General features: G+C 40.4%; 1 protein-coding gene across 8 annotated transcripts; it reads right to left on the bottom strand.

Moving 5' to 3' along the window:
• Positions 1–468: 468 nt before the first annotated feature.
• On the bottom strand, positions 469–18,610 carry tfap2a (transcription factor AP-2 alpha). 8 transcript variants are annotated; one of them, XM_072570822.1, is made up of 9 exons: positions 18,263–18,610; positions 14,104–14,202; positions 12,041–12,115; positions 11,315–11,746; positions 8,761–8,812; positions 6,429–6,660; positions 5,605–5,723; positions 3,079–3,220; positions 469–1,447 (listed from the first exon to the last, which is right to left on the bottom strand). In XM_072570822.1, exons 1-9 carry the CDS (start codon positions 18,293–18,295, stop codon positions 1,156–1,158), a joined length of 1,476 nt encoding a protein of 491 aa, XP_072426923.1. In that variant the 5' UTR covers positions 18,296–18,610; the 3' UTR covers positions 469–1,155. The 8 variants fall into 8 exon arrangements, with proteins under 8 accessions (XP_072426923.1, XP_072426926.1, XP_072426928.1 ...); XM_072570825.1 differs by lacking the exon at positions 12,041–12,115; XM_072570827.1 differs by lacking the exon at positions 14,104–14,202 and having other exon boundaries at positions 18,263–18,609.
• Between the last annotated feature and the right edge of the window lie 7,739 nt (positions 18,611–26,349).

A 26,349-nucleotide genomic window follows, 5' to 3' on the forward strand; every position in this document is an offset into this window, starting at 1 on the left:
GCAAAGACAGCTACTGAATAAAAAAAATCGACATAAAGCGTATCAAATATTTATTTATCTGGGTAACAAAGGACTATGATACATCGACAGGCATGTAAACTATTGCCAACACAACTCTATATAATACAGCTAAAAACTGCTTCCAATTTGGCCAGCGGACATACAAGGTATCAGGTCGTCCCAAATGCTGTCAGTTCAACAATAAAATACTAAACCGTTCTATAGACAATATCAGTTTATTGCTGTGATTCTGTCAGGAGGGAAGGGGACATGGTGTCAGGTAATTCCTTTGTCACAACACGTGGGGTATTTTAAAACACAAAAAAAAAGCATCGCAGATGCTTCTTTCATTTAAGATCTTAACTTTTTTTTTAAAATTCGGACTTCTGTGGTATTATAAACTAATTTCGATGCTTGTATAAAACTCAGAGCCCCCCACCCCCCCCCCCCCCCCACCCCCCACCCCCACCAACCCCTTGGATTTTGTTCAACTGCTTATCGCCACGACATGCTACAGAGGGCTAAAATGTGTATCCCAGAGTTTACCCAATACCTTTCTAAATAAGTACCATAAAAATCACGGAAAGAACTACTGTGGTTGATGAGGAATAAAACCCACTAACAGGAGGTAAACGATATCACCAGTTAAATAAAATAAAGGCTTAAACAGACGCACCATATTTACAATTCCCATTAAATTACACATAAATAAATATATACATACATGAACACTGTTTCCCTTGTTATACCGCGGACTGCAAGTTGCAATAAATGTTCAAGTTGACCGTTACCTTAGAGGACTTTTTTTCTCTACAACGATGATTATGACAGAGGAACTGTGCAGGTTTATTCACAATACTGATAAAATGTGTCCTCGTTACCTTCCTTAAATGATTGTGACTACAACCTTAACAGAGATAAACAACGGGGGGTTATGTCAATCAGGAGGCAGTCGAATGAAGTTTTAACTTGGTAAAAAGTTCAGAAACTTTTTTTCGTGTCATTTCAAAAGCAGTTCAAAATTCTTCATCGCCTGCACTGTTCGCTAAGGCTCCGGGTTCCAGGTTGAGGGAGAAACAGTCACATCTATATGACAACTTTTATTTATTTTATTTATTTTTTACGAAATTGTACTTGTTTTTTTAAACTATCCCATTACTTTCTGTGCTTCTCGTCCTTGTCTCCGCTTTTACTGGGGTTTTCGCCCGTGTGGTTGTTGGGAGTATTGTTCATGTACATTTTGTCCATGGCTTTGAGTGCTTCGGTGAGATAGTTCTGCAAGGCGGTGATGGCGGCGCAGAGAGCCGGGCTCCCGAAGCCGTGTGTGATGAGGCTGAAGTGAGTGAGGCAACTCTGAATGCCAGGCTCCAGGATCGGGGCTGGCCGAGAATTCCCCAAAGGAGATCGGTCCTGAGTCAGCAAGTCTGTAAACTCTTTGCAGATTTGTCTGTAATATTAAGAGAACAAGTTGTAGTGTTTAAGATACTGTACATCTCCGGGGGAGAGTGGACGGCAAGCTTTTATTAGCAAATTGTCCTTTTAAACTGCATTCAAGTTAACTTCCGGAAAAGTTCTGCTCTTCCACTTGGTTAAACATGGCACAGGTACAAATTAACAAGTGCTTCTCCTTGATCATGCGCCAATGCCTTGTACATACATTTTCTTTTCCGAATTGAAATGGACAATTTTTTAACGTAATGTCTAAACCAAGTTTTGGATAAAGCCTGTTCCATTTAAATGAATGGACCATAGGCTATTGTTCTGCGCGAAAATGACATTCATCACGACAAAGTTTCACTTCAATAGCCCGATATCGAAATGTTATCTGGAAACACACAATTGCGCAAGGAAAGTACAAGTGGTGGTCATGCTTATCAACATCCCTCTTCCCAAATCTAACTTTCATGCTTGCAACAAAACAGCACGCCATTTAATATTATGTCCACTATTCTGTTACAAGATCTCAGTACACCGAAGCTCAACTCCCAGTTTAAAATGTTCATACCAGAACGCAATTGTGTGACAATCAAGTTATTGTCAGAGCTGCAGAGTCAGAAGTAATCTTTGTCTCCCATGCAGGTTGCTGATGTGTTGGGAGTACCCCACCCAAAATAATATAAACACAGCAATTTGATTCATTAAAGCCAAATTGGAAAATCGAATACAGAGGGGTAATGTCCAAAAGTGCTCAACAACACGCCACTCTTAAGAAAGATCAGTATAATGAGGGTGAAATCATCACTTATATTTGGAGTATACAAACCGAGGTAATACCAGACGTGTGTGCACATGTGTGTAGCTTTGAGGATAGTACAGTGTGTGAAACTAGTTATGTTTGAAATTTTATTATAAAGAAAGAGTAAGTCTGTTTTGTAATTTGCCAGAATTATGTAAACCCTATTTCTAGGTGTTTTGTGCTGTATCTTCTGAAGGAATGCTTATTTCAGTGGGCGTACAGCCTTCTGTACAAATTGCAGCACCAACCTCCCAACACTTCTGCACCACAATGCCCTTCGGTGACATTTCAAATTCTTAATTAAAGGCTAGAAAACAACACTGGGAAAGAGAAAACAAAACCTTCAACATTTCGTCGCAGATAATTTACTTTTCACACATGCCTTTTCATCCAAGCAGTTCGGCTACAACCCACTGCTAAATAATGTTTATTAACTGCCGGCAAAATATTATGGCTTAAGTAATTCTCTGTGATGTGTGACCTCACAAAATGACAGTGGTTTCAATCCTCTGACAGTGAAAACACTGGACCCCAACTGAGGCGGCGCTGCTTTTGACAGCAGCGGATCATACAATTAATACTGATAATACAAGTATACACCAGGTGTGAGGGCCTGGTTTGGGCTGACATCGACCACTGTTTCAGATTTCGCAGCTAAAGCTTCTACCATCTATCACTTATTTCTAAGCACTTGTCAGAAAACAAATAGTCACTGTTAGGATATTCACCTTGTTCAATTCTGAATTGTTCCCGCACACCATGTGCCAGCAATTAACAGCAGAGCAAAATCCACATGGGGGAAAAGAACTCAGCTAAAGTTTTCAATTTAAAAAAAGACTTACTTTGTTGCAAGTAACATGTTTTTTCGTGTCACTTGTTCACTCGGGTCGGAATGTTGCCGGTTGACATATTCAGCTATTGCTTTGGCTGGGAATTCTGTTTCGCAAACATAACCAAAATCTCGGGCAAGGTGCACAGCTTCACCTGGGCAGGGGAATGAAGAGCAATGTTCAAAATGGAGGTAGAGGTTTTATTTTTTTTTCAAACGCATTTGGTTTTGATAACGTTAAATTGATTTAACAAGCGAGCTAATGCCAGCAACCGTTCTCAAAATGTTTAATAGAATTGTTGGACATATTACATTTTAAGTGGCTCAGACCCATTTTATAGCCGTATAAAAGATGGCTGCCTTTTTACTTGCATTATTGAAATTTGGTTGGGGCTATTTATTAAGTCGATTAAATTTAATGACATGACTGAGATAAGGCAGGTAGCAAGCCATATTGTTTGCAGGTTTGTTCAAAACGATCACTTTTCTCATGGTACTGCCCAGCAGCAAAAAAATGGTAATGTCTCTTTAAATATTTAGATTGTATTACAGGATAACTAACATCCGCATGCTGCACTCCGGGTTTCTTTCAGTCATCATAATGGAAGAAATAGTTCAAAAGTACCCTGCTGGAACTCTCATAGTACCATTTGTCACAAACTAAATATTTGAAGCATGCAATAAAAAAAATCGGAAAGCTCCAGTGAGTCATTTAACGACATTACGAGGAGCTAAGCAGTGAACTGGATAGAATATCAAATAAGTTGACAATATCTCTTTTGTTGTCATGCCTTCAGTACCAGTCCAAGCCATGTCTCTACAACATCCTCTTGCACTTAAGCCTATGTTCTGTAAACCCCAAAGCAACTAAATACCAAAACATGTTCTGGTAATACAGTACTGCAATGGCCGTTTGCAATCTCTCACATGTTGGCTCATAAACATTATAAGGAAACATTATATCGGAATGGTTCCCAAGACCTAGACTGGCCTTGGACAACACTTTGTAAAAAAAGAGTTGTGTGGATATATTTGAACTTGTTCCGATTGTTTAAATAAAAGAACGGTTTGGAGATCAACCGCAGCGGCCAAAGAGAATAGAAACAGTCCATTGACCAGGCAGAAAAATAACAAATAAAAAATCAGTTAAAAGGAACACGATTCAAACTAAGTGCCCATGCAGTTCAATACAGTCCAGCAGAAGGAACTGGCAATGGGAGCGATTCACTACTTTTTTTATATATAATAGCAATCAGCTGGTCAATATAATCAATAAAGGCATGGTTTTGCAAAGTACAAGTATTGCATACGTGAACATTTTGAAAGATATGCATTCTTTACAAATAACAAATTATATATATGTATAAAAATATGTCTGTTCCTCTTGAACAGTTAGAATACATCATTCTCTAGAACCCTGTCTTTTTGTTGATTTCAAAGCCTTTGGTTTTAATTTCCTGAACCAGTTGGGTTTTACTGCAGGGCTTCCTGCCATTAGCCAGCTCCGGAAGGACGCATGCGCCAATTAGTGCTTCAAAGGCACAGTCCAGTAACTCGTTTCCATAAAATCGAACAGATCATAAACAATAACAACAGGACACAGTCCAACAGCCTGCCCCCTTAGAAATCCAACTGGTCACACATTTATCAGCAAACCATCTACGCGTGAATCCACTCCTGGCTCATAATAACCCAGAACCATAATCAGATTAAAGTAATGATTTTCTTTAAGAACCTCTCTCCACAAGACCCTGACACACAGGACCGTTTTCAACACAGTTCTGGCGGCACTACAACCTTTACTCCGCACACAATGAGCATCAATTACAAACAGATACAACCACGCATTTCACTCTTAGACCAGACTTAAGGCATCCAATGAAAAACAGAAATAAATCAGATGGGGGAGACTGTATTCTCTACTCCGCTAATCAAAATAATGTTTTAGCATAATCTGTTCATTATCTCTCTCTCTCTTTCTCTGCAAATTAGATGATGGAAGATTCCTATGTACTGAACTTGCTGTGATGCCTGATCTACACTAGTCTTTTTTACACTACTCACCAATCCTGAATCCAGCATGTTAATTAACAGATCTGTGGTTTAGGATTTCTCATTAGCTTCTCGCTCACTGGAAGATTTTTCAGTCATTAGTAAACAAATGTCTAAATCAATTCATACAACCACCTCCTTTTTTTTTACAAAAAAGTTTTTTTTCTTACAACCTGCCCACATTGCTCACAACAAGCATCCTCTGGCTGTATCTGGTCTGGTCAAGCCAGGCTATATAGTTAATAACCTTGCACAATGCGTGATGTATATACTAGGTCTCAGACAGTACAATGTTCAGTTGCTTGTTTATTTCTGTGCCACGTTGATGGGTTAACACGAGGCAATGGCTGGTGCTGGTGAGTTACATAAAGGCACGTGGCTTCGCAAACAAAAACAAATTCCCGCTCTTGTACCAGACTGGAAACAACCCACGTTTATTAGCTCGCCTCAGTTTAGATAAGAGAAAAATGCAATAAAGTTTACTTACCCTCAACAAGTGAGGTTAGCAGCGTTACATTAGCAGCTTTGCGCCTGCCTGCCGGTAAATTTAATCCAATTTTGTCCAATTTTTCTCTTAAAGACCGTCCTCCATTTTTAGATTTCGCCCTATTAAGAAAAAGGGGAGCTCTTGGTTAAATTGAAAATGGATGCACGTCCTGTTACACATTACTTTCAGATATTTAATAATATTCTTGTTCTAGACTTGCATTAACGAAATTTTTAAAATTCACATTTTGGAATTACGAAGCAATTTTCAAATGGAGTGTAGTTCCGCTATGCAATCAAATTCACTGTTTCTTTTTTCTCTTTAAACAATCCAAATCTCAGAATAATCTAATAGATTCTGAATGAATTTGATGTTACATTTGTGTTTGGTCTTACTTTCGTCCACACTGTGAGGCAATTTGTGAGGAACACGTCCTTTCTAAGACTGTCCCAAAAGCATTTTACTTTAAATTGTAAAGAATATATGTATAATTTTTAAAAATGAAATATGTTTAGTTTATTACAGTATTCAGTGCCTTTGATATATTGGCAACCCAAAGGAACATGTGTTTATAGAATACAAAAGAATGGCAATCTGCAGTGCAAGTGTTAACTACTCTGTCTAAAATGTGATAATTGCCCTTTAAGGGTTAGATAGAGAACAAAAACAATTAGCAAAGACTGAAAATAAATACTGGTAGCATTACTAAAATAATTTAACAATCAGATGTATTAAAAAGGAATTTTCATTGATGTGTGTGCTGGCCTATCCATCTCTGAAGCGGAAATGTGTAGGAGGGTGTCCAACGCACCAGTAGCCCTCACCTCCTAAGCACTCCTCCCAGTAACGAGGCGTTGAGACACTCGGGCGGAGACAGGCGTCTCTGCACTTCCGCCACCGTCACCTTGTACTTTGATGTTGAACTGAGGAGGGAGAGGCGACCCGGAACTGAACAAAACACCTCGTTCGGGTTCGCAACCCCGCCAAAGAGCCCGTCTTTATTGAGTGAGATCGAGGTGACAGCCCCACTGTGAGACTTAGATAGGGACATGGGACCTGAAACAGAACCATCAGACAAATCAACAGCCATCCCCTGAAAAGCGCACATCTGCCATGTCCATCAGCTAACATAGATGGCCACTTTACAACTCTCTGTACTTGTGGCCCCCGCTAACTCAACAATTCCAACCTCTGCACGATATATTAAAACAATTCAATTGGACCGATTCGGATTAGATTCGATGAAAGAGTCGATAATAAAGCGGGGCCTTTGTCACATTACTAGGATATATGGCCGTCATAAGCAGCAATCGCTGCGCACATTGCTGCAAACTGTCCTCTCCACTGAATTGGACTTTAGATTGTGCATTTTAAAAACTAAAATAAAATGAAATCTGATCATTTGTGCAAAATATAAGACATTCAGATCGAATTGCACCTTTTTTTATTATAAAGACGGTCTTCCCAAAGTTATGTTGTTAACTGCGCGTTTTACTGTCTATGCCAATGTCAGTTAATGTCATAGTGAAATCATTTCCATTGTGTAATAGAAAATTTGTGTTTCAATGGAACGCAAGTAGATGCTTTATGTTACAAGTCAAGAGTAAATACATATTCTAATCTATTCCAGTTACCCTTTAAAACTCCCAGCATCCCTTTGCATTGTACTGTATTCATTTTCACACTTAGTTATTTGTTCAGATAATATATACTTGTATGCATTTATTTCCCAATAGAATAAATATTACAATAATAGGACGTGTTGGAGGATGTTATTCTGTTTTATTCTCAAGCTAATTCGATCCTGTTACATTCTGCACCAGCTCTTCTACCCTACATCTAAACACGCGAGTAAAATAAGCACTGCTTTTGACTACAGAACGAACGCATACTATATACAGTGGAACATCAACATGCCAAATTCCAAACCAAACTTATCAATTCATTGCGAAAATAAATCGACTAAAAAGAATCGCGATAGTGATTCACAGAAAATTAACGCTGACGTTTTCGTGAAATAGCTTTGGCTTTTGCCGATGGTTAGCTCTAACTGTTCAGAGCTAAGAGAGTGCGGTTAGGCTTAAAATGAACATCTGGGTAGCTCTGATTATCAATGCACTATGAGACCTAAACAATGTAACATGTCCACTGACTGGCTAAATTCCCCCACAAATTATTTAGAAACTGTTCGTTTTTATTACTGGTTAGCCGTCTGGAATATGTCTTAAGAGACTCTGTACTTGGTTCCTATAAATATTGCCCTGCACGTGTTCCCTACACACACACAAAAGGGTCTTTACAGTGTAATCAAGTGCCCTGGTTTGGCTTTCTCTGCATGCCACTGGAAATCTACTCTGGATCTTTGAAGACGTCGAGCTTCTAGTTCCGGATAGATCACTTGTGACATTAATAGCTCTGGGGAGGCTAATAGAGACAATAGGAGTTAAACGAACTCTTGAGATTACTAATAAAAGAGCCAATTATCATGTCGACGTGGAAAGAGCATCTCTTAAGATTTATCCCTTGCACATGTAATTTGACGTGACAAAACCTGGAGAAGTAGAAAGATGAAACTTAAGCCATTTAATCGTATGCTGCAGTTTTATGAATTACTACGCATTTACAGTGCATAATCTGTACCCACATTAATTCGATTTCGATATCCTCAGAATTAAAACAACCGCGTAGCAACTTAGCAATGGAAGCAGCAGACTATTTGGGATGGCTAAGTTAAGAATGCACATTTCCCAACCAGTGTCCCACAGAAATAAATACACGTCTAAATGCACATGACTAACCAGACCCTCAAAAGCATGTAACGCCAATCGACAGTATAATTGCTTCTGCAAGTTCAGGCATTTGGTTTGATTTATACCCTCCCTAATTCCTTCGCTCATTAAAGGAGCACGACTGTAAGGAATTCCTTAAACCCACACCAACGCTCGGAGTCTGAGATGTACAGACAGGATATTTTCCTCTCGCGAAACCCAAGACCAATAACAACAGAAACAACTCTCCTGCAACCCATCATGGCTGTTTCTTAGTTTGACATGAGATGTTGCACACAATAAACTGGAGAAAAGCAGCCAAGATTCGGTGAGCTGTGTACCGCCTGTGCAAACATGTTGGATGAGAAGATTAAATAAAGCAACTTGCCTTTCTTAATGACGGTATGGTCCTGGATGTTAATACCTTGGTCATCAACATGCTGAAACGGAATTTAGAAAAAGAATACTACCGTAAACTTGCGGAAATAAAGACTGCAGACATTTAGAATGGCAAGAACTGCATGAAACTGAGCCATGTCAGAAGTTGTAAGAATCTATTCAGAGCCTGGTTGATTCTTCTGAACAAAAATGACAATACATTGTCATAATGGAATGATAATTCCCGCTCTTTGTCCAATATTTGCATAAGGCGAAACACTATTTTCCCCCCTGTTCTAATGAATGGATTTCTGGGCTTGATGGGACAAGTGAAGTTGTGAGATTTATTTATTTGATAACTTGGCTGTATAATATGTATCTTGCATGTATGTGTTTGTATAGGGGGTGGGAAGTCGTTCTGATGACCATCCCCTAGCAGATATTTTACAGTAAAACAAAACCCTCAGCTTTTCCTTGTTATTAAATGAAGCAAGTTTGTTCATTTTAACATCAACATGCAGCACAGCGTCGGAATATGTTCGCCAAGTGAACCTGAATTCTACTGAGACTGAGCGATTGGCAATCACTGCAAAACAATCAGTTCATTTACAAATAACACTCACTTCCAGATCGCCGCTGCAATGTCAGCGACCCATCTAACATTATTCATGCAGCTTTGATTTTTCTCTTTATTATTATTTATGATATGCTCCGCATCTAAAGCTAGCACTAGTTCCCCATCACATCATTGGGAGAGTTTCCATTATCCTTTCTTCTCAAAACGTGGTTCAACCATTCACACGCAACTTGCCCCGAGTGATTTTTGATTTTAAGTCGAACTAATTTTGAATCGGCTGCTTAAATTAATGTTGGCACTCTGTCCACATCAACCATACATTCAAAACGACCCGGAAAGTGACTGAATTTGTCGGGGTTCTGATTTTTTTCATGACTAAGATCAGGTCTGTATTTTTTTTAGAAAAATAATTTAATCTGGGAGGCTGCATGGTTTTATGCAAGTATTATAAAAGATCATGGTGGCTAAAAGCGTTTAACACCCACTCGCAACACCACAAAGATGTACAGAATTGGCACCACTTGGACAATCTGAACAATTGACACCAGAGTGTTAAAAGAGGTTTCAATAATCAGCATCAATAATCATTGCATTCTAAAACCAGATCGGCAGATTCCCCACACATCACAGAAACACAAAGCACCGACCAAATACTTTACTAAGGCAAAGACTTTTTAATTCCGGTATCACACAAACACAGTCGCACCAAAACAAACTGAACCATTTAGACTTTTATTCTCTCCCCTTCTTCTCTATGTAGCACCTTTTTTGTGAGCAGATTATGCCTTTGTTGTTAAATATTCTCCTAAAGTAGTGGGGACGCATATCATACAGTTAAGGCTGCATTTGTAAGCTTGTTTACAGCAGATTGTGTGTGTGTGTGTGTTAAAGAGCCAGTCACATTTCGGTGAAGTATTGCCGCAGGTATTAAGTAGAATGTTGAACAGCTTTCAATCGCTCTAAGCATTCATAATGAGTATTTGTTTGGAAATGAATGCATGACGGTTTCTTGCTTATGAATATTTTACGAGAGCTTTAAAATCGGCACTTTTTAAACGAAATTAAGAGTAACATTTGGGGAGGGGGTGTGAGCATAGCCTTAAATGCAGCTACCAAGAGGGCGGATGGTTTTCATTCCGCATTAATATGCATCCTTTGTTTGCAAGGTAAGTAATAACACACTAATAACTATTCCAGATTATTGCTGAAGGAGCCCGTTCATATTATAATATAATTCAAAAGCACAGTTCACCACGGCGCTGAAAAACGAACAATTTAGTATAAATGGACGCATGCCTTTTGTATTTTGCAATCTCGTTTCTGTAACTCAACAATGACCACAGGCATTGAAACCAGGTCTTTGTAACTCGCCACAGCTAATAAACGGTTTCTTATTTTCTCGTTGGGATGCGGGGTGGAGGGAGGAATTAAAACATCTTCAGCATTATGTATATATTTAAAATTAATTATTTCAATTTTGCAGCTCTTGGCAGAGTCCAGATTGGGATAAATCTGTTTTATCAAAGTTGAAATATTGAATAAGGCGCACCACACAATTTGATTTACTCTATTCCAAACTGTTTATATGAATGAGAGAAATTGACAGCGTTAAAAGGCAAGTGCTGGATTTAATTAAGGGAGGATGCAATTTATATTTCTAACAACGCAAACGACAAATTTGTTCTCATTTGATGCACGTTATCACATAACGCTGATATATATTGGGTATTTGGAAAAGAAATAAATTTAGAGTTGTTTCGCCTGATTGGCAATTTAAAAAGAGATCCAAATACGACAGATATCCCTACATGTCGATTTTATTTTCAAAATCTTAAGCAGATGCAGGGTGCACGAAAGCAGATTTTGCCAGCAGTGGGGGGTGCGATTGAGGAAGGAGTTGAGAATTTCCCCTAATTCGAAAACAGTTAATTGCAACTCAAGGCAGCAGTATAACGTAAGAACAGCAAAAGGTTTGCAGGCAACCGACCTGTACATCCTCGATGGCGTGTGCGATGCTGTGGATGGGCAATGTATCTCCGAGGCCGGACTCGAGTCCATGGGTGCTGTGGAGGAGGACCTCGGGCCGCCGGTATTCCCTCCGCGGGTCCAGGCCGGCGAGTTGGGGCAGCCCGCGGGGCTGGTGAAGGATGCCCGCTTCCTGGTTCTGCCGCTGAGGCCAGGTCGGGTGCTGCGGCTGGGGCTGCGGGTGCAGCGAGTTCAGCGAGTAAGGGTCGTTCACATGGGAATAGGGGTCCTGCGACTGCGGGTAGATGGGCTGGTACGGAGGAGGGAAGTAGGGTGGCTGGAAGTCCGTGTTGGGAGTGTGAGAGAGCGGCGGGGCGGTCGGATACGGAGACTGGCTGACCGTCCCTAACTGAGGCAACCGTGGAGTCCCATTGCTCGTGCCGTCGTGCCGGTCCTGCAACGAAATCAGACATGTAAAGTTGCATTAAAACAAAAAAAAGTATTTTATTTTCTTTAAAGAAACATCACTGGCATGACACTTTCATTGGCGGTGGTAAGCGTACGTTTTACTGCCGATATTCGTCATTGTAAATTATCACACGGGGTAGAATTCAGCAAAATATTATCCTCCTAAGAGGTAGGCTAGGGTTTTTTTATTTTCAAAATCGAAAGTGCTATCAGTTTTTTTTGGGGGGGGGGAGGGGGCGGGGGCTCGGTTTAAATTTAGTGTCATCTCACTGAAACTCACCATGGCCGAGAAACTGTGCACTAACATCTGCGGGCAGTCTGATCTGAGTTCGTCAGGGGGAAAAAATAGAGAGACCTAGAGGTGGAAAATTGGAAAAAACAGTCCAGTACTATACAACTACAACACGATCACAACGCCGGGGAGTCACATGCAGGAGGAAGGCAGGCGAATCCATCAGAACTTGAACAATTTCTTCATTGGGAAACAACACACAAACAAAAAAAAATGATCAGAATTGTGTCTAGTTTCAGGGCGTCACGTCGGTAGATTTTTCAAACTTTTTTTTTCTCTCTCTCTTTCTCCTCCTCTAAGGACGAGCCGTGGCTTCACTCAGCACATAATAGCAGATATTCATGACTATTAATATTACACGAATACTTAATAAGGGGAGAATGGTCGGAAATCGAGCGTGAAGCGAGGAAGCAACTAAAAGCTGTGTCTGTTATAAATGACGTCCGTTGAATCAGTGTATCTAATCAGAGAGAGAGAGAGAGAGAGAGAATAGAGGGGCACACATTGCTGCTTCTGACGAATCACAGGGAAGAAGAGAACATTTTCAAGTGAACGAGGGCATGCGAAAGTGAGAGAGAGAGAGAGGGAAGGGGAGAAGGAATGGTGAGAGTCAGAGGGGGGAGAGAGAGAAGAGAAAGAAAGAGGGGAAGGAAAAAGAGAGAGAAAGAGAGTGATGCGGGAAGGAATTTGCACCTCGTTATCGTGTGAGAATCCAGCAAACGCCAAAGGCATGTCCGCGGCCACTCGCTTCCTGGCTGGTGAGCGACTACCTGCGCTCTCAGCTCTCTTCCTTTTCAGCTCTTTATCCGGAGGTGACTGCTGCCCTGATCCTGGGTCACTAGTAGTCTGATCCATCGTGCAATGGGTTAAAAGTTAAGAGACAGAGGGAGCGACAGAGACACTATGGAGTCTCCAAAGCCCTCATTCGTTTTCACGCACTTTTACGCAAGCTGCTCCCCTACTGCGATCCTAAAAAAACAACTCCTGTCTAAACCCAACTCGAAACCGGCTCCAAACAAACGGATTTCACTTCTGATCGTTAACCTACTCCGCCGGAAGCTCCCGCCGACTCTTCATACTTTTCTTGGATTTTTTTTCTAATATCCTCGCCGCGTTTTCAAAACAAAAAGAAATAAAGTGAAACTAAACGGCTGCTTGGTTTAGCCCGTGGTGTGAACTGTCTTCTAGCCTGCTGTACAAAACCCGTTTGACTGGCTGTACAACTTCAAAACAACTCCCCAAATATTACCTCGCAAACTCTAGATCAACTTTCTCAATCCGGGCACAATCACGGCCTTTAAGCCAGAACCATCTATAACGCCTTCTGCCATTTCCACACAAAAACAACACAAAAACCTTTCATCTTGACCAAGACACAATTTTGTGCAGATTTCAATGTTTCCATGTGCGGTTTTTTTTGGGGGAGGGGGTTGGGTGGGGGTTGGGGATTACGAACGTTTAAGCAACAAACGCAGACCGATATACAATTTAGACTGGTTCATGATAATTGACTACAAAAGTAAACTCCTTTTCCTCGCTTGACCACATTTTTACTTTTCCACAGCGTTCTATGACAATAAGTGCAGCAAACTTAATGTTTTAATTTTGACTTGACTCTCACAAACATCGCCAGCAGTTCGGCCGTTTTTAAGGATTCTGTTAAGAATTTGTATACGAAAGTTTTCAGCCAGGTTGGCTAAACATTTGTCGTTTCGCATGCTTAATCTAGTGGACGTCGTTTCTTAACTCTCGATTCCTGTATTGTTTACAAACGTGAGCTATTGCAACACAATAGAGCTGAGGTACGCACACTGCAATCGGCGTTTGCATTAGTTTACAATATTATTAAGCCGAATGCCTTAGTGCTTCATTTGTTTTAAACATGCTACATTTTTCTGTAAAATATTTAATTGTGAAACATGCTTAATGTTTAAAATAAACTTTGCAATATTCGGTTTAAATGAGATGTGATGCACAGCTGATTTTTTTCATTCGACTGGGCTTTGAAAGCTGCATTTTAATTCTTTTGAAGCTAATATGAAATCGCTTACCTCACACTCCTCATATTTGATATTGTCCGCTAATTTCCACAGCATTCTCATGGATTGGTGTAAAAGTGGCTGACTGGATGTCTCAGAGAGCGGACAGTCCTGTACAGAGAGTGTGTGTTGGTTTAGCGCTCTGAATGTGCTCTGAGATCTCCCTCTAATGGTCGATCGTGTTCCCCTCTCAGCTCTTTAGTAACTTGCTAATAACAGCCCAATTAGCATATGAACGCCAGCCAAACACTCATTCAACCACATTATTGCTCCAATGGACACAGGTAGAGAGCTTGCCCTGCCGCCTGGCAATGGACGTCAACATAAATACATTGGCGGTGGACAACAGTTAATAAATGTACATGGAGCTACTTGTTCTGTTACTTGTTAAACCCTCCCTTTACCTTTCATTGTACCAATGCACAGAATACGATGTGACTTTCTTTTTTTCTTTGGTTAACTCTTTTCCCAGCAGACACAAAGATCATGCACTGTTTTGTCATTACCTGATTGTGCCTTCTAATGAAGGTAATAACCTTGCTGAAACACCGAACTCAATCGTTTACTATGTAACTACATGTTCTTCACATTTTCATTATATTAAATAACGATAATTATTAACACATAATTATTACCCATATTTTCATTCAACTGTTAACTTCATATTCCTCTGCACATCAAGCACCCAATTTCCATCCATATGCCCTTTTACTAAGTTAGCAGTTTAGAATAAACCCATTTCACAATGGATGTACTTAAACCGATTTCGAGCTGGTTCCGATAACCTTGCTTTTTGCTGACTTTCCTCAGGAAAATTCAGGGTAAAGTAGGGGCAATTTTAACATTCCCTCAGCAAGTCATTTCCACGTTTACGCTTACCAGAGTGGAAAACCTCAGTAATGCTGAATTGCATTGATAATCAGATGATTTTACTACTAGATTGTTTCGGTGGCCGAGTCCCTTTTCCTTAATCTGTGAGATATTAGGTTCTGTGCGCCAGAGCTTCTTTCGGCATTCACCTTTCTTTGATATTTGGAGGCTTTGAACAACAAGCGTGTAGACTGTTGGTTTGGTACCATTGAGGTGGAAATCATGTTTGTTATGTAGCTATTCAATTCATGCATGAACAGGGAATTTAAAAGCAAACTATTTTGACCTAACGTCGTATTGCAAACCTCTTCACAGCCGCTTCATTAAAGCTATTATCATAATATATGCCTAACTGACGATGAATTATGAATTGAGACGGAAGGTTGCATCGCAGTCTTTCATTCAAGGTGAGAAAGTGTGTAAGGGTAACTATCAAACCAGGTAATCTGGGTGACCAGATCTAGGCGTCGTCTTCAGCTAATCTTCATTACCATTTTTGGTGGAGCTCTAGGACAAAGATGTCATCAGAATCTATTGTCTTTAATTAGATGGCCCGACATATCAACCGATTCAGAACACCTCGCTCCAAATGGCTGAACACTTTGAAATTTAAATACAAAATATTTTTTATTGCTGGAGTCACAATCACCCTTTGGTCTTAAAGAGCGAAGATATTTTGTTTATACCTGGATTTTTAAATTTATCAATGCAATGACATTAAAGTATCACGCATCTAATGTCTTTTTTTTCTTGATGGCGTTCTGTTCTCCTAAGGCGCTTGCAAATAGTCCGGCAGCATTTTTACCTTTAAAAATTATTTGTTTTTCCCCCCCTAATTTGTTCACTTTCCACTGTGAAGTATTTATTCATAACAAGCTGCTTGCATGAGCTGTGAAGGGGATGTAACCTTTTAAAAATAACAACGTATTAAAACAGATAACGAGTTTGCATGATCATTGATTTAAATCAAAGAACTTGCAGCTTTCCTATGTTACCTGTGTACAAATCTCGATTACTTTGAAGAACAGATATTTGTTAGGTCTCCCTCTTTTTTATCAACTGATACGTTGCTGATCTCAGGTAAACTGATGCTAGTTAGTTTAGAAATCATTTAATGTTCATTCCTGTGCTGACAGACTCATGGAGTATAAGAACATAGTGAGTGATTTCATTTGAGAATAATGTATGAAATTAACTTCTAATCGATCGCTATAGCAAATACAATGAATAATTAAAATTTTTGCTCCTGTCGAGTGGAAGCGCTTTTTATCAGAAGAGTTGATAATGCTGATTTTATTTCTGCTTTTGTGGAGCAGTTTCTGAGCAGCCTAAACCGGTGAAATGTATTCCAGCTCCTCCCTTCCCTAATTTGCACTTCTTTTAATTAAATGTAATTCTATACACATGTAGCCATAACAAGGTTCACTTCGTTTAGAAATGCCAGCGATTTTTTTGCGGTGAGGGAAATATTCACATCTGTTCATTTGGTCACAAGGTCTTGTTAGAGTGGACTAGAATAAATGTAGCCCTCTCCGTTAAAGTGTGAGAAGGGAGGAGAAATGCCATCAACCACAATAATATCTTCTCCTTACGGATTTTTAACAAAAATATTTGCTCGATTTGCTTTTTCAAAATAGGCAAAAAGAAAATAACTTTTCAACACCTGTTGCAGTCTGCATTGATTATTAAATCAATGTTTAAGTACGTGATATTTGTGCATTCACATACTTGGTGCACAGGTGAAGAGGACTTTTAAGGTCCAGTTATCCTACAACGTTGTAGTACCTGGTCATACGTGTGCTTTAGATATTTTGACTTTTTTTTCGTTCTGCGGGAGAAACCATAAACAAGCTAGAGAATAGTCATACGGTACAGCAAATACTTTTGATTGAATGCTGCTGTCGTTATGTTTATTGTATAGAACGATGGATTTCAATACATTCTAATATGATAAATACCTGCGTTAATAATCAGCATCTAACAAATACGATCTTTGGTGCACACCTTTTTGTGTCAGCTAAAACAGAATATCCCTTCTCATTTCAAAACTTTAGGTACGTCAAACTTGTTCTAACTTTTAAATTATTTAACAAAGTTAGCTTATATAACTCCAGTTTAGAAAATACACTCAAATGTTTGGGAAATTATACAGAGAGCATGACTCTTCAATTGGAACCCGCAAGCAATATCACATTATTTCAGACTACTTTCAATCTTTCAGAAAATCTAGGAAACATGAAACAATGGGATTAGGTTACACATTTTGTACGGATCAAATAGTACATAAACTTCACAGAAATATATTTGAATGGATACTCTATTAGTTAATATAGTTTAACGCACACACTAAACATAGTTAAATCCATTGCTATTTCAATCCCGTTGTAAAAATTATTGACTATTAAGTAAAATTTCCAAAGAACCTGAAACAGCGTGAGTATTTGTGAAAAGGTAGTTGACAGACAAACTGCCATTCCTCAATCTGAAAAGTAGTTAAAAATGAAATGTAAAAGAAAATATGAAATTTAACATCATTTAATCTGCCCTGAGAAAACGATGATGTGGAGGAGCCGGTGCTGGACTGGGGTGGACAAAGTTAAAATTCACATAAGATTTTATAGTCCGCAGGTTTATTTGGAAGCACTAGCTTTCGGAGTGCTGCTCCTTCATCAGATAGTTGTTTTGCCCAAGAAAGGTGTTGTTCTAAGAAACTGTTAGACCAATACAAGTCATATAATCGCTATGTTGAACTAGACGCTAATCTTTCTTGTTTTTAATCTCATTGTGATTGGTTCCAAGTTTGGAAAAATTGTAACATGGCGATGATTACAGTAGGCTGCTACTTTATGTGGATCTGGAGCACCGTGGCGATAGTAAACTGACAGGAAAATTAATTCAAATCGCAAAAGGGAAACGACAGAAAGGTTTGAGGCGTATTTATGGAGTTAACCTTTTCAGGGCCCATTCAAACAAATCAACCAAACCAAACAAATCAACTAAACCAAGAGTTTCGCCTGCAGTACCGTAAATTGGATATCTAATCTTTTTTTTTCAACCGCAAACTTTATAGAGTTTGTATCAGTTACGTCATGCAGGTAAACATAATGCAGATACTGATAGAAAGTTTGGATTCATTGACTGCTTTACAAATTGTAACTGTCCCAACTCCTTGGCTTTATCAATGAGCTGCATCTACATAATAAAACATTAGGCACCGCTGGAACAGACTGCAACTTTCAATAGCTACTGGGACTTCTGTAATAATGCCAAAGGAGTGCAGTTAATAGATAAGTTCGCATACCTGCCAGTCCCCCATTTTGCCCAGTATTGACATATCGCCTCGAGTTGTCCGTGGTGTCGTCAAAAGATCTGCGAGCTGTTGAGTAATTTCTCCTTTTACCTCTCCAGGATCATCTCACCTGGTCATAAAGTGTTGGGTGCCACCTGTCCGCGCCTGCGTACTCCTCAGGAATGTCAGCACCTAGCAGCTTCAAAAAAAAATCGCCTGTCTCAGCACTGATGGATTTACAGCAGCCATGTACCACGAAGCTCCATCGGCAACCAGACCTCAATGACAACCAACAACACCAACAAAGGCTACTCATGACAAAAAGGAGTCACACCTCGGTGAATTTGGGGGAAGCTTCCTTGTCTTCCAGGCGCCTACAATAGACAGAGGCTTCTGCAATGACTGGGGATGTTGTGGAAGGAGGAGCGGAGGGGGTGGGGGGGGGGGGGGGGGCGGTTCAGGTAATGGAAAGCATCAGCATGAAAGCGCAAACGCTCGGCGGAATTTATGCAAAAACAAAACTGGCGAGGTTGCTTTTCGGAGAGAAAAGAGAGGGCAGATGGAAATGAATCGACATGCACCGAATGGTTGGGTAGCTTTTTTTTTTGTCTTTCTTTGCTTTGCTCATTTTTTGCTCGTGTATTGTGTTACCTGTATACAAACAAAAAAGGACCTGTTTGCGACATAAAGGACAAATGCGACCCGCTGGGTCTCCTCTACAATCGAACCAGCGTGCCTTTTGATTTTGCTCTAATTCCTCGCAATGCGCTGGCGTCGGCGTTTGTTTGACGTTGTTAACTTTAATCGAATTCTTATTGCGGGTAATTTCTGCGATTGGATTCGCTCATGTCAAAATAAAAGTCGGCCAAATAAATTAATCACCATTGACAAGTACACTGTGAGGCGCAGGGTCAGAAATTAGATGCATAGTTGCAATGAGGACGTTTGGAGCGGATAACGGATGATTCCAGCTCCATGAAATGATATGCAATACTTAAGCAGTATTATATATCCAGTGAGAAAGCAATGTCTGGATATGCATAAGGTTTCAAAGCATTTTAATCAATGTTTCATTATTTACTAATGTTCACTGTTTTGTTAATTTTGGAATCGACAGGTGTTTTACGTCAACTTTACAATTGCTTTGCGTTAGTCTCCTGGTGTTTATAATTTTAAAAAAAGTTTAGGTAATATAAGGTTAGTTACTGCTACTTTAATAACCTCCTTGCTCAAAATGGTCATTTTTTGCCCAGGTCTCACATTTCGATTCTCTAGCTATTTAGCAAAAGCCATCCCCCTTAATCACTTAATCCAATTAGGGTTAGTGGAAGCATTGGTGACTTCAGGCAATTAGAATTTTTGTTGTTATTTTCCAACTTTCTGAGGAAATTCCTTGGGATATCCTCATAATGTACCCGCACTTATACTAAAGCCTGCTAGCTCTAAGCAGATTGCTTGTTGAAACATTGTAATTCTGTTCTCTCTGTTCAGCAGTCCCCTCCAGTATCAATTACATTTCTTTGCACTGTAACAGACCGACACTTGTTGCACTAATGCAAAAGGTCGACTCAATAATGTCCAGTGCACAATGTCTTTGTGTATATTTTCAGGCATATTCTGTTGTGTACATGTTAGATATAATCTCCTCCGTGCTTAAACTAAACAGCCACTCACTACTAAAGTATTGATAATATTTGCATGGCTTCCTTCCCTGCACGTGAACTACCTGCTCGTGTATATGTTGGAGGTTAATTGTTAATCGTCTTTCAGTAGATATATTTATTTTAATGATACGCTTCTAGTTTTAGATGTATACGCTTCTCAGCATATTCATATCAGACTTCAACTGCACAAGATCATGCGCTCTGTGCAGCAGGAAATCGCTCCACAAGAATCTTGTTGGTCTCAGAATTCTTAATAAATGCATTTCACGACGCTATCTCTCTTACTTATTTTAGATCGGTTTAGCTCTGTAGTGCATGTCTGTTAAGCGAGTGGCACTACCAAGGAGTGCGTGTTAGTGGAGGTACACTGGAATTTTCGGGCCGTTCCATGTTTGCCATGTGTACCTGGTGGAAGTCTTGTGAAATATCAAAAGGTGCCTGCCAGCGCACTGCTGGATGGCTAACATTGGGAACCACCGTTCTCTCTGCAAGCGACAGTTGTTGGAAACGGCAAACAGACACTTGCGCAATCATTTGTACCTGTGGAATAGATTTACCGTCTCTGTTACTCTCCTTATAATGTTAAGTACAACAGACCAGGCCACGATGGACCAAATTCTGGCCAATCTTAATGTCATGTTGGAAATCCTCCTGAGTGCAGGATTGTCTGTGATCTGCAGTTACCACCTCCTCTGAGGTGTATCAGCCTCGTTATTTAAAGATGCACCTTCCAGGCGCGACCAGCAGTATTCCTATTGTTTTATAATTTCAAGGTAACGTTGAACTTAAATTCCATGGAAAATCACTAATCTTATCTGAATCGGATGATTTCGGTTGGTGGGGATGGAGGGGGTGGTGGAGGAGGTTTAAAGATAAGTTTCAATTTAAAATTCTGTTGTGATTTTCTTTTCTCACTTTTCATCTCAAAGAGCAGTCCGCATTCAGGTTACACTGAGAGGAGGTGCTTGACTTGAGTAATGAAGCATGAAATGTGTGAATCCCACCGGGGCTGCCTGCACTTAGCCAGATTATTGAGGCTGGTTCAAATTACCAGAATTAGCACAGTTCACAAATTAATTACAATGCTGGCATCAACTTATTCTGTTACCGTTTAGAGAGGAGAATAAGAACCAGGCAAGCGAATCTCTGTTTACATTTTATGAGCAGAGTCTTCTCCAGGCCTTCGTCAGTCACTGAACAACCTGCTCAAAAGTTTGTAATTAAACTTAGAAACTTTCAGCACACACTGACGGACATTCTCAGCTACCTGTGTGCTGCACTAACTCTCCATAGCTAATGTTGCACCAATTTTAACAGTTTACCTCTAACATTGCTGATCAACAGGGTATAATATCGGCGAATATGGCTCCTCTTCAAAAAATCACACAACAGCATCACTGCACATTGTGATATATGTACTCTGCAAGGAACACACAGGGTCAGAAGGACTGGAAGACAGCCAAAGAAATATGAAAATGGTGCATCGGGGACGGGAGATTTTGTTTTTGTTTAAAATATAGTCCACCTCAAATTGTTATAACTTTCGATGAAAGGCAATTGGATCTAATAATCATAGAATTTTCGTTCTTCGTAAACAAATTGGAATCATCCGTATGTGCACGATGATATCTTGGTTTTGCAGTGATGATGTTATGCTCATATTTTATTTATCTGGTTTGATCCCGGGTCACGCTCTAGAAACAGTGAGTGGACTTTTGAAAGCTTAACTTCACCGCTCGGCTCTCCCAGTGTTTGGTTTGAAACGTTCGTTATCACAATTGTGTGAATATAATTCTGAAGAAAACGATCGAATTTAGTCACAAATAGAACATTTAAAACGTGCACTCTGTAATAATATGAATTATTTAATTCTCTTCCGCTGATTCACTCAGGTAGCACTGTTAAATCAGAAACTTTAACTTGGGCTGTACAAAATGCAACGTGGGTCAAAACTTTGTTTCAGGGAGAGCATCAAATTGACAGCCCGATTCGGAATCTGATTGAAGGAGCATCCTGCTCACTGCCTGCGTTTGCAAGAAATGCAACCGGTTAGTTGGGAATTGCGCCTCAATGCAGTATTCCACCGGGTCTGCCTCAGAGATTGGCCGTGCGGGCTGGAAGAGACACAAGGCGATTTCCTCAACTCGATACCATCGCGTTAGAAACCCCCATCCCGTTCTCCAATGTTTCTGTAAGGCAGTTTGTTCGTTTACCCAGCGATTTCTGCACCTTGAAAGTCATCGCTGAGGTGCCGTTTCCACATTAAAGACACTTCATATATGCTCAGAAAACAATCTCGAAATGACTGCATTCGCATCGAGAAGCGAAATCGAGCCAACGCAATTGAGAAGAGTTCGATACATCGATAGCACAGTCAAACACCTATACTTTAAAAAAGCTCTATATTTTAAAATGGCCCGTTAGGTGTTCGCTCTTAAAAACAAATTTAGAAATACTTTCAGGGCCTTTTGAAAACGAAAATCAAAATGTTTCGAGAGTGTGAGAGCATTCTGACATTGGTCCTAGTCCAGGATACAGACAGCAGCTGATTGTCTTGGAAAAACTGCAGCCAATTACGCGGACTTCAAATTCGCAATGACCATTTTTCATTGCACCCTGATTAATGTAATTTACGTGTCATCCTTTCTCTGCATGTGAAGTCAATTATTAAAATATAACTGCACCTCAAGCCTCCTCAAAATATTGAGAACTGTTCATTCAAGGGATTCGAATCAGGTGACGTACTACCTATGGCTCACATCCAGCACACATGTAATCTCAACAGTGCAATGTGTGCGAGGTCTCCGTCACAGTTATAGAGTCATAGAGTTGTACAGCATGAAAACAGACCCTTCGGTCCCACTCGTCCATGGCGACTAGATATCCTAAATTAATCGAGTTCTATTTGCCAGCATTTGGCCCATATCCCTCTAAACCCTTTCTTTTCATGTACCCATCCAGATGCCTTTTAATGTTGTAATTGTACCAGCCTCCTCCACCTCCTCTGGCAACTCACACACACATCACCCTCTGCAGTGAAAAAAGTTGCCCCTTAGGCCCTTTTTAAATCTTTCCCCTCTCACCTTAAGTCCATGCGCTCTAGTTTTGGTCAAGGATTTTTTCAGCGCCCTTTAATTTGCAGGATTTGCCCCCATTTTAACGCTCTCTATTGGTGCAGAGTGGGCCTCCTTTAGACAAACAAAAGATTTTACATTCTCACATCAGGCTGCCTTCCATACATTACGAGAGACAATTTAAAGGGTGTTAATATATGCATATTGAACACACTCCACAAACAAGAGAACTCCTGGTGTGTAACTCGGGTGGAGTTGAAGAACTCAGTGAATGTATTGGAATGAAGCAGAGACACTGTCGGTGCAACCTATCCTGCAGCACGTGTTTCACTTTTCAAGCGGATTTTTGTTTGGTGGGAGTCTGAAATCTGACCACGCAGACAAGTATAAAGTGCAGACGTCTGCACTTGAAACCTTACCTATCCAGATCCCATTTACGTGCGTACTGAGCACAGGCCAGTCTAATTGTGAGAAAGTGAGGACTGCAGATGCCTGGAGTACCAGAGTTGAAAAATCTGGTGCTGGAAAAACACAGCAGGTCAGGCAGCATCCGAGGAGCAGGTGAATTGACGTTTCGGGCATAAGCCCTTCTTCAGGGCCTATGCCCGAAACGTCGATTCGCCTGCTCCTCGGATGCTGCCTGGCCTGCTGTGTTTTTCCAGCACCACATTTTTCAACTCCAATCTAATTATGCAAAGGTACACTTGTTTGCTTGCGTCTATGCCCTTGTTGCAGCAGAAATGTGGGGCAGGTGGGATTTGGGTTTGTCTGGTTTACGCCAGAAGAAACTTACTGTTACGCCCTATCGACTTGTCGCTGTAATACTACTGTGTATCTGTAAATGTGAAGAGCGTGAAAGTGCGCCCAGAATAGGCCAGTGCTGACTATTAACTCGTGTACATGCAGTTTTCTTTGAAAGATTGTTGTGGTTGCGAATTGTGCGTGGGGCGGATGGAGTTTCCTGAACATTGTGAAGTCCATTTTGCTGCACATTTGTGCCAACGAAAGCCACTTACAGCTGGTGTCAGACGTAAAGATGGCACAGAAGAGACAGGGGCTCCCAGGACAAAACGGGCACCTCAAAGGCCCAGTAAAACTAGGTGGACATTGAAGGATTTTGAGCTGTGTTGCAGTTTTGGATGGCGCTGTCGAATAAAGTTCCCAATGGTCAACTAATCCAATTCCATTCGCTCATTGTCTCTTGATACATGCACCAAGATCTGCTGAATGGAGGAAACGACCAGCTGAATGTCAGTGGAGCACAGTCTACCCAGACACCGATGTCCCTTAGTGAGTGGGGACTGACGCTTTTAGAAGACCGGGAACATAACCCTCGCCTCAATGCGTCAGGAACAAATGCAGTTCTGGGAGAAAACACTTGTCTACAAGGGCGGAATTACTGCAAAATCAAAATGCATGATTGGAGTAGATTTGGACAATCACTGAGCAGGATAAAACCTGCAACAACGCAACTGGCAGGCTGGAACCAGCACCTGGAATCTGTCAAACGGATCTAACTCTTGCTCTTCTCGTATTTCTTGTCGCTAAATTCCCTGTAATGTATTCACATGCAGTTTTGGCACAGTATCGAGTACACTTGAGTCTCGAACGCCGCTGATATCGAAACCAGGCAAAACGGGCAAGCAGGGTACACCTAAAAGTCCATTAGCCCTCCATTATGGGGTATGTCGCCCATGAGAGAAGAGTTCAGTTTCGCCCCCACACTTTAGAACGCAGGACTGTCAAGTTGGAAGTCATGCAAGGCATGAACAGATGTTAGCTATATCCCAGCAAGAGAGAGGATGGTTGGTTATCCTGCACGCATTGCCGTGTAAGAGGTAATCTTGCATTTGCTTCGAAATCCATATGCACTAGTTTACATGTTTAAAACGTGTATATCCACTCAACGCCTGTTGTAATCACAATGAATAAAGCCAACAGAAGTATAAGCAGAATTAGGAATAGGAGAGAATAGAAGAGAATAAAGAGCAGTGCAAAGAAAGCCTCAGAGATAAACATTAAAAAGAGAAGGGTACAGGGATCAAATAAATCAGCTAGATAACACACATGGCAGGGATTGGTGGAAGGATGAGAAAGGGAGTGGTGCAAAATCAGGAAATGGATAGTGATTCCTAATTAGTGTGGAGAGAAATCCTTCAGTACAATGCAGAAAATATACCGTCATGACACATATTGAATGAAGGTTTGAGCAAAGGAAAAATATGATGGTATTAAGAATCACACTGTAAAATAGATATTGAATAAAGGACAGGGCAGAAGAAATTCTGTTCAAAATAAAGGGATGGAGCTGAATAAATTCATGTCAAATAGGAACCAGTGAGGAGCAAATTACAAACATGTTGGACATGCACTGGTGGTTTGGAGCAAATTCTGTATGCCACACATAAAAGCGACAAAGTTTATGGACGATAGACAAGCTTAGACTATGGCTAGACTCTAGTCAGCCTCACCACTTCTGTTACTCAAACTTTGTTCGACAACCTTCAATATCTGTCCAAAAATAGCACCAGATGCTCCAGCAGGTCGACAGATCCATGTGGGTCACTTCTTAAAATAAAAATCCACCACTGACTAGATGCACCCCAGTCACCGATTTGCACCAATGCATATTTATAATTGATCACCAACAGACATACAAGTTCCCCATCTTCTATCCCCAGTCACTCTCTCACCCTATTCCCACTTTCTTTGTGAAAAATGTCATTCATCATGTTAGATAATAACTTGGAGTGGGATTGTGGTGTCACAAGTATGAGACGATGATAGGTATCTGATGTCAGAGGAGGAAAACTTACAGAAACATAATTTATGCATTCTGACCAATGACTGCATAGGTTACAGGGAGATAATTTTCAGAAGATGCAAAGAGATAAAGTAACTTGTATATATTAAAAGGCTGTAATTCAATCAACAGGACATGGTGATGTCATAAACCCTAAGGCTGTCGTTATACAGTAGCTACTGATCTCAGCAGCTACAGTATCAATGCACAGCCAGCAGCCCTTCATTTTTAATGCCTGGCTATGAATGTAACTCTTACAGCCAGGAAAGAGCTCTGTTTTCACGCAGTAAATTTAAAGTATTAAGTACAGGTGGCAGGATCTGCCTTCCCGAAAATCATTAACATAAACACTGCTTTTAGATTACAAGTACTTACTAGGTCCAATGAATTCAACGAGCACTTCTTAAACTTGTCTTGACATAGCTTTGGAGCAATACTCCATGTATCATCAAGCCTGCTAGAGAAGAGATTGCTGCACTCTGGAGTTACTCTCTTAACATTAGACACTGTGTCTCAGTGGTCCAGAAGTGGCACAGATAAAATGACATATGAGTCACC

Source organism: Chiloscyllium punctatum, chromosome 5 (assembly GCF_047496795.1).
Source record: "Chiloscyllium punctatum isolate Juve2018m chromosome 5, sChiPun1.3, whole genome shotgun sequence".
Lineage (NCBI taxonomy): Eukaryota > Metazoa > Chordata > Chondrichthyes > Orectolobiformes > Hemiscylliidae > Chiloscyllium > Chiloscyllium punctatum.

What these genes read in the sequence shown, in the direction of transcription:
- tfap2a (XM_072570821.1), bottom strand. Translation starts at nt 12,907, where the DNA reads ATGGATCAGACTACTAGTGACCCAGGATCAGGGCAGCAGTCACCTCCG. An exon ending in ACGCCATCGAGGATGTACAG is followed by an intron (nt 8,813 to 11,314) that starts GTCGGTTGCCTG and finishes ATTCCGTTTCAG; the next exon opens with CATGTTGATGACCAAGGTAT. An exon ending in CCATACCGTCATTAAGAAAG is followed by an intron (nt 6,661 to 8,760) that starts GCAAGTTGCTTT and finishes GTTCTGTTTCAG; the next exon opens with GTCCCATGTCCCTATCTAAG.